Source organism: Anguilla anguilla, chromosome 13 (genome assembly GCF_013347855.1).
Source record: "Anguilla anguilla isolate fAngAng1 chromosome 13, fAngAng1.pri, whole genome shotgun sequence".
Classification (NCBI taxonomy): domain Eukaryota; kingdom Metazoa; phylum Chordata; class Actinopteri; order Anguilliformes; family Anguillidae; genus Anguilla; species Anguilla anguilla.
The window spans coordinates 32,078,709-32,095,641 of NC_049213.1; the positions used below are offsets into that span (position 1 = coordinate 32,078,709).

Here is a 16,933-nt window from a genome sequence, read left to right on the forward strand (position 1 = left end):
GTGTGTGTGTGTGCGTATGTGTGTGTGTGTGTGTGTGTGTGTGTGTGTGTGTGTGTGTGTGTGTGTGTGTGAATGAAAAGAGAGTCAGTAATGCCAATGGAGGACTGACCTTATCAATCTAACTTATACACAACGATGATGTGGATCTGGCTTTGGACTTCAGATCCAGAGGGCCTGGCGGTTTACTCTCCGTCCGTCCTGTGAATCGCTGACTAATCGACACGCCGGATAAACCCGCTGCCAAGATCGCTGCTCTGTCGCTCTGACGCTCAGAGATCACCATCGAGCTTACTCTCCGCTTTCCTTACACCATCGAGCTTACTCTCCACTTTCCTTACACCGTCGAGCTTACTCTCCGCTTTCCTTACACCATCGAGCTTACTCTCCACTTTCCTTACACCATCGAGCTTACTCTCCGCTTTCCTTACACCATCGAGCTTACTCTCCGCTTTCCTTACACCATCGAGCTTACTCTCCACTTTCCTTACACCATCGAGCTTACTCTCCGCTTTCCTTACACCATCGAGCTTACTCTCCGCTTTCCTTACACCATCGAGCTTACTCTCCACTTTCCTTACACCATCGAGCTTACTCTCCGCTTTCCTTACACCATCGAGCTTACTCTCCGCTTTCCCGGGCTGCTGAGTCTCTTACGTCTCCCAGCACACCTGCGCCGACTTCGCCCTGAAGTTTCAGACGAAAGCAAAATGGCTCTCTGTTCGAGGCTCCTGTGTGAGCAGCAGCCCGCTTCCTCTGGGCTTGATTTATGCATTATTTATTTGCCTGGATTGGGGCCTTATCAAGAGCAATGCACAGTCTGCTTTTTCTATTATTCATTTGCAGCTTGATATTTCGCTGAGGCCATTCTGGCTAAACACCTCGCCCGGGGGAGAGCCCGGAGGTGGCACTCACGACCTTCTGGCTCATTTGTTCTCCCTCCCTTTCTGTTCTGCGACGCTGCCGCTGCCGTTTATTTTCTGGTGGGTGTCTTTGAGGCTCCTCTCGGTTAAACGGCTCCAGTTTAACGAGTCTAGATTTAAGTTTTTTTTTTGTTTTTATTGTTTGTTGTGCGATTTGCTTACTTTATGCCGAGTTACTCTTTATGTTGTGTATGTGCACTGTCGGAACTAAATTGTTCACTGCGGGAAGCGCCTTGTGCCCCGCTCTTTTTTTTTTTGGGGAGAACCCATAACAGCACCTCTAACTGTACACTTTTCTATATTGTGCAGAAATTAATTTCTTTTTGCCCTGAAGAATAAAAAAAAAATATATATATATATTCTTTTTTTATATTGTAACTGCAAACGAGCTGCAATGTGCATTTGCCTGCATTTAAGCAGTGCTTGTTGAACTATTTACCATTTAGTCACCATGACGATTTTCTTATACGCAGTCAGCAAACTGCCACATATTCCTTCAGCTAAATATGTGAATGGTTTATGGGTTCAGATCTTTAGCTTGGCTTGGATGTGTTCCGTCTGGGTCCGTTGACTTATTTGCCGTGCGTTTTTGGTCATTTTTCAGATACCTGTGTCTGCCTCGTTTGTTATCTGATGCTTCCTGAGTGTCTCATTCTTACTGTTGATGTATCTGCGCGTCCCTTTCCCGGGTGGAGCGTGTACTGTAAAAAAAAAATAGGTGTGGAGTGTCTCCACAGCACGGGAGTCAAACTCCAGTCCTGGGGGGGGCGCAGTGTTGGGTGCTTTTTCGGCACGTTCTCGGCACAAGTTTTCCCGTTTTGGGTTTAGGAACACGCGCACCTTGTTCTCAAGGCCTTGATTGGCGGCCGATTGAAAGGAAAACACTAAACACTAAAACCCGCGAACACCGCGCAGCGCCCTTGGGATTCAGTTTGAGTCCCCCGCTCTACAGTATCATGGCTGTGGTATTAGTAGAACCCCCTCCTCCCTAATTTATGCACTAAAGTCATTCTCTAATTTTCCCTTCTTAATGGCAATATTGGACACAAAAAAATTGCTAATATTTTTCTTGCATCCTGGGCCAAATGGATGAGCTTGGGAAAAGCGTTGTGCAAATAAAATATATTATTAACAGCAGTCGTATCGGTAAATTTAAAAGTATATTTTTGGTAGCTCTTTGTTTTTAAAGCCTGCGAGATCACTTGCACAAAAGCTCTGGCGTTAGTCTCAGAGCTGTCTTTTCAATATAGTCTCCAACATTTCTTCCTGCTCTCTAAACTCTTGCAAAGATTATCCACTCTGGAGCCAGTTTACTCAACCTTCCTCAATTCCTTTTAACGTTTATAGGCTTTCATTTAAAACATTATAAGATTTTGCTATGGTCAAAGTGTACCATCCTACTACGGTTAGATTTTTTCTGTGCATTATTTAAATTATCCTGCCTACAACAGTGGTGGGGGCATTGGGGGAGGTGGCCTTGAGTTGTGAAACTAACTTGTTGGGAAACATTGCGCTGCGCAGTGTGCACGTTTGCGCTGTGCACGCTGTTGCGTGCGTTTGTTAGCGAAAGGGATTTTAGACTGCGTTCTTTCTGTCCGCTGTCAGAAGCCTGTCGCCTTGTTCATTCAGTTGACAAGATAATTTCACCAAGCACATTATGATTGGTCTTTGTCAGATTAATCACTGCCTAATCACAGTTAATTACCTCGTTATGTTTTCAGCTAAAGTGATAATAGAGGCACGTAGTAGATTTCAGTCCGTCTCCATAGCAGCCAGATCTCAATTTATTGTACAGTAACCTGTTCAGTCTTTTTATTATACAGCAACCAGATCACTATTTATTATACAGCAACCAGATCACTATTTATTATACAGCAAACAGATCACTGTTTATTATACAGCGAAGAGATCGCTATTTATTATACAGCAAACAGATCACTATTTATTACACAGCAAATGGATCACTGTTTATTATACAGCAACCAGATCACTGTTTATTATACAGCAAACGGATAACTGTTTATTATACAGCAACCAGATCACTGTTTATTATACAGCAAACGGATAACTGTTTATTATACAGCAACCAGATCACTGTTTATTATACAGCAAACGGATAACTGTTTATTATACAGCAACGAGATCATTATTTATTATACAGTAGCCTGTTCAGTCTTTATTATGGATTATCTTGTTCAGTCTTTATTATTTAAAGATAAGATGAGAAGATGAGATGAGATTAGATTCTTTCAGGAACCCCATGGGGTAATTAGTCTCCTGAATTTAACCCGTCCAACCTACTGCTAGGAGCAGTTTTATTATAGAGTGATCACTATTCATAGTAGCCTGTTCACTGTTATACAATAGGCTGTTCAGTCTTTTATTATACCACAGCCTGATCACTCTTTATTATACAGCCGTCTGATCATTCTTTGTAATACGTAGGGAGTGAGTGGGAAGTGGTCTCTTGAAAACTATATCAAGGACTGAATAAAGGCCGACTGCGTTCTGACAGCCGCACAGCCTTCTGGGAGCCTGGTCTTGTGAAAAGGAGACGAGAGCAGCACCCAGTGTGGCTCTGACCTGCCCACCTCATCTGCCCCACACAGGTGGAGGCATCTCTTTAGTTACTTGGTTATGGAGCCTGCACCTCCCTGTTCTTTCCTCATTGTCCTGCCCCACCCCCTCTTCATTATCCCACCCCCCTCATTATCCTGCCCCACCCCCTCCTCATTATCCCACCCCCCTCATTATTCAGCCCCACCCCCTCATCAAAGACTTGCATGTTAGGTGCGCTCCTGCAGGTGCCCTTGACCAAAGCACTGGCCTCAGAACTGGAGTTGGTCCCTGGGCGCTGCACTGTGGCTCCTAGGTAACTAAGGATGGGTTCCGGAGAAATTCCAGAGGACAAATTACCCCACGGGGTTCAATAAAGTATATCTTAAAATCTTAAGTCTCTTAATCGCCATCCCACCCCCTTCTTTAATATTCTACCTACCTCAAATTTTCGCCCGCCCTCTCCTCGTTACGCCTCTCCACCAGCCGTCGCGGCCGGGCCCGCCATCCGGGCCGCCAGAATCGAGCGCCAATAAATGTAGTTGAAGACAGAGGCGGTTTTTTTTTTTGGTGGGAGTAAGCTGGGGAGGGGAGCTCTCTCTTGTCTCTCCGTCCCCCGCATTCTCTCCATCTCTTTTTTTCTTCTTTTCACACCATCTTACCATTATTTTTTTTGGGAAGAGGATGCCTGAATCCGCCCCCGCCTCTTCCCCCCCCCCCCACCCCATTGCACAGCTCTCCGTGCCGCTTGCTTCCTCCTTACGCGGCTTTTCTACCTGGCTGGGCTCGACTCGTTTGGCTCTGAGGAGGCTCCTCGAAAGCGGGGAGCCTCCTTCATCTAAAGAATACGAGCGTAAGTGAATAAAGTGGAAAATTAGCCGGGCCCCTTGGAGTCGGGGCGCTGTGTGCGCGCGGAGCGGGTCGCACTCTGACTGGCGCCCGGCTGGCCTCTCGGCCCACGGTTCGAGAGAAGGCCCGCGTGAGAAAGAGGGGCGGCCCGGCCTCTTAGCATTCCGATCGAAGCCCCGTGTCGAGCTCGCCCCCGGTCACCTCTCCGCGGCGGCGGCGGCAGCGGGGGTGGCGGTGGCGGAGGCGGAGGCGGCCTCACACCACAATTTAATGGGTTGGAGGAGCTCAAGGCTAATGCTGTTTACTGTTGGAGTGCAAACAGACGGGCCTCCCGGGGGGAACTCTGTGCCGGTTGGGCTGAGAAAGAGGCAGAAACTCAACCCCCCCCCCCCCCGCGCCCCCAACCCTCCACACCCCCCACCACCCCCCCCACTAGCACCATCACCGACGCCGCCCCCACATCAGCCGCCTCTGGGGACTTCCTGCCCTTGGACCTGCTCCCGCTGTTTACTGAGCGGATTGGGTGAGCTGTCTCTCCAGCCCTGCAGCTCACCATTTCAGCAGCGAGAGCCGCGCAGTCTTCTCCGGAAAAATCACATCCGCCGCGCGTTTTAAAAGCCTGAGCGGCTTAAAGTCACAAAATTCACAAAAACGATAATAAACGAGAAAATAACGGCTCTGATCTCACTGAGTCCCCGCGGGACGGCCAGGCGGGGCGTGAATTTAGTTTTTCGTTTTGTTGTTTTTTTTTTGTTTTAATGTGCGTGGAATCGTCTCATGTGAATCTCCATCCCACCCACTCGTTTATCAGAGTTAAAGCAACTGGCAGGTCTGAGGGCTGAGCAGCTTGTCAGAAGCGAACGCTTGCGCAGACGGCAGATGGATGTTGCTGTCGGGCACCGGAGCTCGGTGGGTGGAAAGGCCTGACTGGGTCACCTGGGTCTCGGTGGGGAAAAAAAAAGTGCAGCTGCGCAGCGAGAAGCTTGCGAACGTGTTGTTTTTAAAACTTGTGAGGGAATGTAGCTCGTAGACCTTTTGGTAAACTCAGACAAACTCTCAGATGCATTTCTATATGCACAATATGAATTAATGAATGAATGAAAGAATTGTATATATATGTATGTATATAGAGAGAGAGACAGACAGAGAAATCATTAATATTAAATGTAAATGTAATACTTAGCTAGTATTTCCCTCCACACACGCAGAGAAATGTGCTTCAGCTTCTGTTGTATTAAGCTACATGCAGAAGGGATCCTGCTGACCCCGGAGCTGAACCCCAGGTGACTGATTGGAGCGCCCCCCCCCCCGTCCCCCCCCCCCTGTCTCCGCAGCCCTGAAGGACCCCTGCAGCGAGGTGACCTGCAGCTACGGCAGCACCTGCGCGCAGTCGTCCGACGGCCTCTCGGCCAAGTGCATGTGCCCGCTGAGCTGCGGCGCGCCCGCGGAGCCGCCCGTGTGCGGCAGCGACGGCAGGGACTACCCCAGCGAGTGCGAGCTCCACAAGCAGGCCTGCGCCGAGCAGAAGAACGTCCGCAAGCAGCACCAGGGACCCTGCGGTGAGCCTCCCTCTCCTCCTCTGCTCTTTCTCTTTCTCTCTCTCTCTCTCTATCCCTCTCCCTCTCCTCCTCCCCTCTCTCTCTCTCTCTCTCTATCCCTCTCCTCCTCTGCTCTCTCTCTCTCTGTCTCTCTCCATCTCCCTCCCTCTCCTCCTCTGCTCTTTCTCTCTCTCTCTGTCTCTCTCTATCTCCCTCCCTCTCCTCCTCTCTTTCTCTCTCTCTTTCTTTCTGTCTCCCCCCTCATTCTCCTCTCTCTCTCTCCCTCTCCTCCTCCCCTCTCTCTCTCTGTCTCTCTCTATCTCCCTCCCTCTCCTCCTCTCTCTCATTCTCCTCTCTCTCTCATTCTCTCACTCTCTCCCTCTCCCTCCCCCTCCCTCTCCTCCTCTCTTTCTCTCTCTCTTTCTTTCTGTCTCCCCCCCTCATTCTCCTCTCTCTCTCTCTCCCTCTCCTCCTCCCCTCTCTCTCTCTGTCACTCTCTATCTCCCTCCCTCTCCTTCTCTCTCTCCATTCTCCTCTCTCTCTCATTCTCTCACTCTGTTTCCCCCTCTCTTTCTCTCTCTCTCTGTCTCTCCCCCTCCATTCTCCTCTCTCTCTTTCCATTCTCCTCTCTCTCCCCCTCCCTCACTACCTCTCTCTCTCTCTCTATATGTCTTTCTTTATCTCTTTCTCTCTCTCCATTCTCCTATCTCTCCCTCCCTCTTTCTTTCTCTCTCTCTGTCTTTCTCTCTCCCTCCTTTCTTCTCTCTCCATCCCTCTCCCTCCATTCATCTCTCTCTCTCTCCTTCCATTCTTCTCTCTCCGGTTGCTACCAAACATCAGTTCAGTACAATGCGGGAGACAGGAATTACATAAGCACATTGTGTATGTAAACTGTACACTTTGTACTTTCATTCTTGGAAGTAGAAAAAAAAAACCTCTTCCCCTCTCTTTTCACTCTTTTCAGTCTGTTCATCTCCTCCCTTTGTTTTCCACAACCTTCTTCCTCTCCCTCCTCTCTCTCTCTCCCTCCCTCTTGTCCTGATTGCATCCTTCTGTTTTCTTGTGTGATAATGCGAGCGCACCCTGCAATTAGAATTGTCTAATTTCTCACAATCGCTCTCCGCTAAGTTCCGCCAATTTGTGCGCGGGCGTTGGGAGAGCGGTAATCTCTCTGGAAACGGATGTGATGCGGAAACGCAGCTCCGTGGCTGATTGGGGCATGCAGGGCCCGTTGCAGAAAGCTGTGCCAGACGCTCAGAAACGAGGACCCTCGAGAACATGGCGGAGAACGCCTGCACCTTTAGGAGCACCACCGGCCGGCTTCGCTGGCCGCGCGCACCCTTCCGAGGAGGAGACGGTACCAGAATTTCATGGCTGGCTCGGGAACTGCACCATCTGTATTATATGGCCTCAATGTTTGTGTCTATGGGGAGACAAAGTATTTCGGTTCCAAACCTGTTCCTTCCTCTTCGTATCCATCTAAATGCCAAGCCAGTCATTTGAAATCACGGCTTAAAGTTAACTCCAAACCATCTTTGGTGCCAGTCAGTGCAGGTCTGCATGCTTATTCCATCCTAACTTTTCCTGGTTTTTAACCAAGAAAAGCCATTTAAGCACAACTCTCTTTAGAGTGAACGCTGAAGTAATTCTTTATGCATCGTCAAGTGAAATACGTGGCAGACATTTTGTCTCGTATGTGGCAGCCTCTGAACTTAAATTGTAGCCTCTGAGCTTTTTAATAGGCCTTGGAATTAATAGAAAATGCCCCTCCACTTCACTTTCAGAACTGTGATAATGTTTTAATTGGGAAGCTGGAAAACCTGCAGTTCTAACGCAACTGCCATTTTGACCTGGTGACATCACGTCAGTCCTCTATGGAGACAGCCTGACCTTTGGTGTTATGACACGAATTGAGAAGGGAAGTATCAGTGAAGTGAAGTATCAGTGTTGATAGATATCACTTTGTATGCAGGGAAACCTCATTATTCAGAGTTGTTGCTGGCGTTCAGATTAAGCAGCTGGCTTTGGTCTGTGAAACCACCCCGCTGGCTGAATGACTTGTTCACAAGTGCACAGCGTCCCTGATCAAACCCAGTCCGTTTCCGCCATCCTGCCTTCACCGCAGAAGCGTGGAGGCTAATCTGTATCCTCTTTTATGAGAGTTGTTATCACCCTTGTTTTTAAATCTGCGGATTTGGAAGCAGTTTCTCTCTTACTCTCTGTCGTGCTCTCTCTCTCTCTCTCTCTCTCTCCTCCCCCCTCTCAGACTGGTATTGTCTTTCTGTACCAAGGCACGGATAAATCTTTTGTCTCCTCTTGCACGGAATGGCGTCCTCTTCAATTTCCATAAGCGGCTCTTATGCCTGTCTGTAATTACATCACCGTTGGAGGACTGATCCTTCCCACACCCTGACCCCGGGCACCATCTTCAATTCCCAAAGCTTGCCCAGAGGGCCTCTTCACCTCAGTCCTTTACGCAATTCTCATTTCGCAGTTTTGTTTAATTTAATTGGTTTATCTGTTCAGTCGACATGGAAACCTTTGCAGAGTTCAATAGAAATTCAGCAAAATTACTCTCCTATTAATTCTGTCCACATATTGCACCACCTCTGTTAATTGTTGAATAGCTGCCTTTAGGTCTCCATTTCTCACTCTCTCTCTCTCTCTCCCTCTCTCTCTCTCTCTCTCTCTCTCTCTCTCCCTCCCTCTCTCTCTCTCTCTCTCTCTCTCTCTCTCTCTCTCTCCCTCCCTCCCTCTCTCTCTCTCTGTCTGTCATGCTGTGTGAACAATACAAATATTTAAATTAAAAACGTTACTGAGCATTATTTGAACATGCTGTACCCTTCTTTATCAATAATAAGCTGTCTCTCCCCCCCACTGCCCCCCGTCTCTCTGTCAGACCCTTGTAAGGACACGGGGAACAACCTGAACATCGCGTGTCGGGTGGAGGCCCACAGCCGCCGCGCCCTGACCTTCGCCCTCCCGGCGTCCTGCCCGCCGGGCGGCGAGCCGCTGTGCGCCAGCGACGGGCAGACGTACGACGGCGAGTGCCGCATGCAGCGGACCGCCATGCTGAAAGGGGTGGAGCTCCGGCAGATCCACCCGGGCAGGTGCAAGAAGGAAGGTGAGACCCGGTGGCTCCTCCTCCTCCTCCTCCTCCTGCAGCAAGCAGGGGGCGGGCCGCTCCGATGTCACCCACACCTGCTGTGATGTCACCAGGGCACGAGAGCTCGTGTTTGAGCTCAGCTTACAGTATCGCGTTCCGCAGCTGAAAGGGGTGCCTGGGGTGGTTTCGGGGGTCAAAAATGAAACTATAAATTAATGTTGACATCTCACTGCTACCTGATATGATGGGGTTTTTTTTTGGTTGTCCGTACTCAGGATACAAAGATAGAAACTCTTTAAGGTTTGTTTGATTTATTCATAATGCCTGCGTCCAACCAAACCACTTACCTTTTTCCTTTTCCCAGAGAACTACCATGTATGCAATTTAGGTAAAGACACTTTAAAAATAAAGTGGCCATCTGTGAACTTTTTTCCGTACTCTACAGCCACTGCCGGAATTGAAAGTGAAGGTGTGACTAACGCGGCCGCGGTGTAATCGCTAACTGAAGCGTTGCTTCTGTTCTCTCGGCTATGCCCGATGCGGCTGTGAGCAGCGATGCCGGGGTAAAATAGCTCGCGCCTGCACCTCGCTATCCCGAATGCAGGACTTTCCACGTGTTATAAAAAATGACTGATTGCTTTTTTTTCTACTGCTGGAGCGGCAGTACGAGAATAAGTAAACTAAAATAAGCCCGTGTGCGGTCTTATGCTTGCATGATCCCAATCTGGAGAAATCCAATTTTCCTTGGGTATGGCGCTGGTTTTATTGTGTTCTTATCAGCGGCCTTTAATAGTGGCGACACTGTAAGAAGGCAGTTCCCGAGCTCTTTCCAAGGTTGGTACGCAGCCTTGGATGCAATCCCACTCTCTTTAGTAATCCTCCCAGGACCTCAGATCGAGGTGTTAATCTGCGGTCCTGGTGCATTTGTATGTGTGTGTCTGTGCGTGCGTGCGTGCGGGCGTGCGGGCGTGCATGTGTGTGTGTGTGTGTGAAATAATGATATGAGATCTACATGCAAATGAGCTGAGCAGATCCCTCTGTTTTCAGTGATGCAAAAAGGGAGAGTGTTTAATGGAAACGATTCACACCTTCCATCGATCGAAAATTAGACAGAAGGGCATGGCTTGGCATAATCAACAGAGTTTTATAGAATGAAGGGCCAGAACAAAAGCAGATAGTCTGCAGAAGAGAGCAAAGATAATGAGCCACTGAAAAGAGGATACAATGGATTCTACAAAGGGAAAAAAACATATCTAATGAGATATGGTTACTGTTGGTCTGGTTATTGCTTAAGCTGCATGTTTATGTGTGGCTATAAAATGAGAGTAGCCTTCTTAATAGGCTACAGTACTGTAAGTAATGATTACAGTCACCATCTCTAGAATTCTGCTGTACTTCACTAATTAATTTACACTGGCCTTTATGTGAATGACTTAATTATAATTAAACTGGATATAAGGTCACATGATAATCACAGAACAGATGCAACCCTGAATGAACTCTGTCATCACTCCATATTTACAGGTCTTAATTCATTAGCTGAATTACATTTCTGTTTGCTTGAAAACCAAGGGTGCTCACCAGAGTGTCTGGGCAGATAGTTATCTCATCCTTAATTACCCAATTGATTAAATAATTAGCCTTTTAATTAATTCAAGTCATCCCTGTTATTGAAAGACGGATTTAGAGGGCCACATAAGTGCAGTGAATCTCGATGAACCGTGTCCATCCACATTCGCCAGACTCGCAGCGTAGTCAAAAGTGATCTCTGTTCCCGTGGAGACGGTGCAGCCCGTGGACGGTGGGGAGTTTATTCCAGTGTACAGTGTGTGGGGGGGCACCGACAGACTCATTTGTCCTTTCCCTGTCCAGAGGAGTGCAAGGAGGATTGCCAGTTCAACGCCGTGTGCGTGGTCGAGGCCAGGGCACAGCGCTGCTCCTGCGAGCCAATCCAGTGCGACGGGACCTACAAGCCCCTGTGCGGCAAGGACGGGCGCACCTACGACAACGACTGCGAGCAGCGCCTGGCGGAGTGCCAGACCAAGACCCACATCCCCGTCAAACACAAGGGCCCGTGCGGTGAGTCGGGGGGGGGGGGTGATGAAGCGTTTATGTGTCTGTGTGTGTTTGCTTTTCCACGCGCGTGTGTGTGTGTGTGTGTCTTTCTGTCTATATGTGACAGGTGCTGCGTTTGCGTGTCTGGATGGTTAAATGTCACCGATGGGCTGACATTTCACGCTGTGCCAGTCATAGAAACACGTCTACATCCTCTTCCATAACCTGGGACACGTGACGCACCGATGAGTTGTTTCATTCGCGGTCCCTGCTCCCACGTCACCAGTCCGCCCCCTAAGTGCTGCTACTCATAGCTCTGTGCTCTCTATCTTTCTCTCTGTCTTTCCTGTCTCTAAAGGTGCTCTTCCTGTTCCAGTGCATCATTCAGTCAGTCTTTGTCTGCGCGGCGTCTGCTCAGGTCCGGTACCGGACCCGGCACTCGAGCTGAGCGGGGAGAGGTCAAACTCTGACCTTTATACTTAAGGGTCAAGGGTCACCGTCGGTCCTGTGATCAACTCAGTCTCCTTGACCTCCAAGGGAGGGAGAAAAGTGTGTGGGGGGAAGCAGAGAGGTCAGAGAAGGTGTGATTGAGGATTAAGGTGGAAAAGCCATCAGTGCGTTTGGAAGCCTCCGATAACAGCTTGGGAGGGTGCACCCTCACCTGCTCCCTCTGCTTCTACCTGAAGCCCTGCCAGACAGCAAATGCACCCTTAAGACTTCTAAGACTGACTTCTATTTTGTTAGCGAAATGAAATTTAGAAGCAATTTAATTCAAGAATTTGCCAGTATACTGGCAAACTGCAAGTGCATTGTCTCTCTCTGCCTCTGTCAGCAGTTAGTAGTTGAGGATACTGTGTGGAAGTTTGCAAAGCCACATCAGGGTGGAGTTTGCATTCTCTAGTTTATCACTGTACTGCCATATGCCTCATTAGCATGGCTTCCTAGTCCTAGCGCAGGTGCATAAAATTTCCCGAAAAATAAGTTATTTGTTTTGCTTTTACTTCATTATTTTTTGACTCAGTGACTGTTTAGGTTCCTTCAGAATTCAGCCCTTGGCAAGCTCCTCACTGTTATTTAAAAAATAAATAAATAACTACTTGCATTTATACGATTCTGCAAACGGCTCTGATAGCACTGCTTGGTTTTAATTAAACATCAAATGCTGTGCGTCAAGCCTTATCAGCGCTGTTTGCTTAGCGGACGTGGAGAAAGGGACTCTCAGTGTTCTGTGAAGAAGATCCAGGCTCTGGATATCTGCATGCACGTTTTGGATTACAGGGCATGCCCCCCTCCCCCCTCCCTACCCCCACCTTTACAGGCATTACAGGCACCAAACACCTTGTAGAATTGTCTCATCCTGCTCTAGTTAGCACAAGCATGCTTGTGTGTTCAATGTTGCGTTCTTGTCCCTTGTTACTGAATTCCAGTGAGGAATTCATGGTATGGAAATTCTGGACCGATATCAGGAATGTATGTTTGCCCGGTCATATTGGCCAATACCAACACCGATGGGGAAACCGGCCTCATTTACATTGTAGCACAAATGCAAATTGCAACAGTCCCCCACATTATTGGTAGAAACAGATAAGCGCAGGCCCTACGTTTGCTATGAACACCACAGATGTGCATGCACTAGATGGCCCGCTCCAGCTGAAGGTGTGCAGTAAATACCTCTGTTCTTTTCCTTTATATTTTCATTTTTGTTTTTGTTTTCCAGCCAATCTCTCAATCAATTAGGTTGTTGGGAGCATCGTTAAAATTTTACAGCCCCATAAATATCAACCAGCCAGTCTATAATTTAAGCGTTTAAGAAGTCTAATGCCTTTCGAAAAAAATGATTCGCCTCAAGAACATTCTGGAAAATGGAAGCACTTGTCTGAAGACTGATTTGACTGATTAAAGTCCTAGACTGTGAATATGGGACATTCATTCATTATGACGTTTCTAGCTATTTTTTGACATAATATGGCCTTAAGAGAGTAAATCTTCCGTAATTAGATATTAAATGTGTCTGATTAAGAATAATTAACAGCTTGTAAGAATGTAACAGTTATAATTGGAACAGCCAGCTGAGAGGTGTGAAGGGGGGGGGGGGGGGCGGGCGGGGGGAGCGGGCAGGAACATCCAGACAGCCACGTTAGATAAAAATTAAATTCCTGCTCATTATAAATATATACAGTGTGTGAAACGATCGTGCTGTGACCTAATCTAACAGCACTGGCAATTTGGAGAATTTGAAGGAACGGGTGGACAGAATAATGGCCTGCAAATGTGGAATAACCTTTCAGAGAGTCTTTACTTTTGTGTGACAGCATTAGTCACTCATGACCCAAATGCGGCAACCAGATGCATTTAAGGTACTGAAAATAAAAAGCAAAACAATCCCCCAGATCAAAGATTGCATGCTCCCAGCTGACAGCACAGGAACTATATGTGAGGGCCTCTCTCTCTTCACTGGTTTCGGATCCCGGCAGTCGCCCCAAAATAACCGAAGAATTGATGTGCCGGTTTGTGTGATTTCTCGGCAGTGTGTTCAGGTCATTAATGAAGACTGATGCTGGCATCCCTGCCGTGCACAGAAGTGAGTTGCAGAGTAGGGGGTTGGTGGTTGTTTTGGGAGGGGGGGGGGATAGGTGTAGCAAGACTGTTGCAATAGTGTGTTTGGTGTTTAGTGCCTGAGGCGCTATCTTTATGAAATGTTACTGAATCTTCTCACCATTCTGCAAATGGCACCACAACCCTGGACTGTGCTATCCTTTATGCTACGGGTTTAATGGTTGTCTTCTTCTAGTTCGTTACTGTAAATGTTATTATTAGTAGTGGTAATTGTAGTATTGGGAGTAGAAGTAGCCATACAGGGGTCCTAAAGTCAGTCTGATTGAATTCATGGCAGTTTCCACTGTTTAGTTTAAGCCCCAAACAGAAATATAACAGTAAAATACACTACTCCTTGGTCTGGGGCCATTTTTCATGGTTTGGGCTAGGCCCCGTAGTTCCAATGAAGGAAAATCTTAATGCAGTGACATTCTAGACTATTCTGTCCTTCCAACTTTGTGGAAAGAGTTTGGGGAAGGTCCTTTTTCAGCATGACATATCCCCCAGGCACACAGCGAGGTCACAGAGCCCTGACCTCAACCCCATCCAACACCTTTGGGATCAGTTGGAAAGCCAACCGCGAGCCAGGCCTAGTCGCCCAATCTGTGCTCGACCTCAGCTGTCATTTTGTTGCTGCCATCACTGGTGAAGACCATTGCACTGGTCCCAGATGCAGCCACACATCACACTGCCTCTACATGTTCATCTATTCCATCACTCTGGTGAAAGGTTTATCTTTGTCTCATCTTTTTATTAGCAAATTCCAGTTTCACCTTTCTGTTTTTACACCTGGCAGAGTGCCCTCTGTAATTTGCCTGTCTCTCTCTGTCTTCTCTGCACAGTGTCCTGTGATATTTGCCAATTACTCCAGCTGACAAATTATCATTTCCTTTCACAACTTATTATCATCCCGTCATCTCTTTATGATGTCTCTTCCGCAGACCGCCCGATTGCTGGCGATCCCCAAGTCATTCAGTAGTTTGTTTCTGAAGGAGAAACTTTCTGCAGTAGCTCTAATTGATTTTTTTCCTTTTCTTTTGTCCTCACAATACTGTGGCGTTCTTGGCTGTCATACTCGGTTGTCTCAGGTGCTCATCTCCGGTTTCCTTGTCTTGTATTTTTAGCTCATAATGTAGACTCTACAAATGTTTCAAAAGGATATAGCCAATGTCCGGACACGCACTACTTTCCACTCATAAATAATTAGAGTAATATGGTAACCCTGTGAAATTTTAAACAACCGATGGTCACTTGTCCCAGGAATTAGAATATAGCTGGGGCGACATAGCTCAGGAGGTAAGACCGAGTAAGACCGATTGTCTGGCAGTCGGAGGGTTGCCAGTTCAAACCCCGCCCTCGGCGTGTCAAAGTGTCCTTGAGCAAGACACCTAACCCCTAAATGCTCTGGCGCATGAGAGGCATCAATTGTAAAGTGCTTTGGATAAAAGCACTATATAAATGCAGTCCATTTACCATTTAGAATAGGGGGACTTGACATTTTTCTAATATTGTCTAATTTCTGCTTTAAAAATCTTATGAAATAAATGCAGAAGTTGTGAGTTTTGCTTCTCAGGGTATCACAGGGCAGAGGATCTCATCACTGAATTTTGGGGCACACTGGATCTGAAAGAGGCAGTGGTGCATCCCTATTCAGAGGTCCATCCAGTCCTACCTGCACAGGCAATATACAGGGAAAAATGAAGAGCCTGGTTCAATCAGAAATCCCCCTCCCAGGGCACTGAGCCATGGAGGGATCTCCCAAAGTGAGAGGGGTGCGGGCTGTCCTCGAGAACACCCCCCAGCCCCCCACTCCGCCCCCTCCCCAGCTCAGAGATACCGGCGCCTGCGGGCTCCTGATACGTTGCACCGCCAACAGAAAGAAACAAAAAAAAAAGAAAAGAAAAAAGCACTCAAGGGGAACCGACAGGGGCTGCGATCCGCAGCGGTTCGGCTCTAATTAAACGGCGGGGAGGGTGGAGCGCACGGCGGTTCACCGTGGCGATGCTGATCCGCGCCGCCGCCGCCGCCGCTGGGTTGGGACGCTCGCGAGCGCCAGGCGCTGCTGCTGACAGAGGGGCTGACGGGGGGGCCCATCTGTGCCACACCAGGGGAGCCGTCTGCGCCTACCCACCCCCCCCCCCCCCTCGCCGAGCGTTCCTGTCAGACTGGCAGCCTCAGTAATCTCTCAGCCAATCGTGGAATTAGCTCAGCTGCTAACATCCTGCTTGGGCGACACCCCTCTCCCCACCCCAATCCCCCCCCCCATTCCGTCATTTATTTATTTTATTTATTTAAGCGCTTTTGGTGGTTTTTATGATCATTTTCCTATTAGAAATCTTTCAAAGAATTAGCCGAAAACGGTTCTCTCGAGATGTATTTATTTAAAGGTTCTTTTGAGAACAAAACCTTGATTGTTTTCTTGGAGTGTATTTTCTGTGACATCACTCCCAGGCCCTGCCTTGCAGCGCTGCGCAGCTGCCTGACGGCCCTGTGTTCTTCCAGCGCCAGCGCTTCGGGCAGATCGGGGCTCTCCGGCTGCTTTTATCCCCTTTCAGAATATTTCCTGCGGCATTTAAAAAAAGCGCGCGCGTGCTTCTCCTCTTTTTCTGGGAGACGGCATGAATAGTCTCATTTAGCGAAGCGACCGAGCCCTCGCGGAACTTTAAGGAGTCTAATCATGGCTGCTCGGGAGATTGCCTCTCTTGTGCTCAGCTTTCATTATTTATTTATTTATTTATTTATTTATGTGTTTTCGGTTGGGGTGGGGGAATCGGACTAATAAGTTGTTTTTAAAAAAAGAAGTCTTTTCATGAAGCTGAAGGGGAAAGAGGGTCCAGATGGCAGCGGGGGGGGGGGGGGGGGGGTTTGGGGGGCAGCAGTTATGTTTTGATGTTTTGGGAAGTAGACTCTGGGATGTGGGGTAATCGAGCACCCCCCCCCCCTCCCCCCGCCCCCCCCAGCCTGTCTGTGCATACGCATGTGGTCCCTGACAGGCTTGTCCAGATAAGTTTACTCTGCCGAACATACCAGCATGGGGAAAAGATTGGGGGGAGAGGGAGGGAGGGAGGGATGGGGGGGGGGGTGCTCTCTTTGAAGCTGGTTCAAATTAGGCACAGTTCCACCGTTTACTCGTATCTGCCAGCCAAACCGAGGCCAATCGTTTCTGCCTTTATCCCCCCTCAACTCAAAAAAAAAATTTAAAAAATCAATCGCTGGAGCAGAAACGCTCCCATTACCGAGATGGGATACTTTGTGCCTCGCACGGGGGACGTCTTGAATAACACGGCTTGTACGCGTCCCGGGTACGGCCTGAT

At 48.3% G+C, this 16,933-nt stretch overlaps 1 protein-coding gene across 3 annotated transcripts in view; it reads left to right on the top strand.

The window, feature by feature from the left end:
• Window positions 1-16,933, top strand: part of LOC118211163 (agrin-like) — a 125,742-nt gene that overhangs the window by 42,130 nt on the left and 66,679 nt on the right. For all 3 annotated transcript variants that reach the window (XM_035388080.1, XM_035388082.1, XM_035388081.1), the window contains 3 exons: window positions 5,660-5,884; window positions 8,763-8,987; window positions 10,842-11,048. In XM_035388080.1, the coding sequence (XP_035243971.1) occupies window positions 5,660-5,884; window positions 8,763-8,987; window positions 10,842-11,048 (657 nt within the window). The remainder of the gene's footprint in view (window positions 1-5,659; window positions 5,885-8,762; window positions 8,988-10,841; window positions 11,049-16,933) is intronic.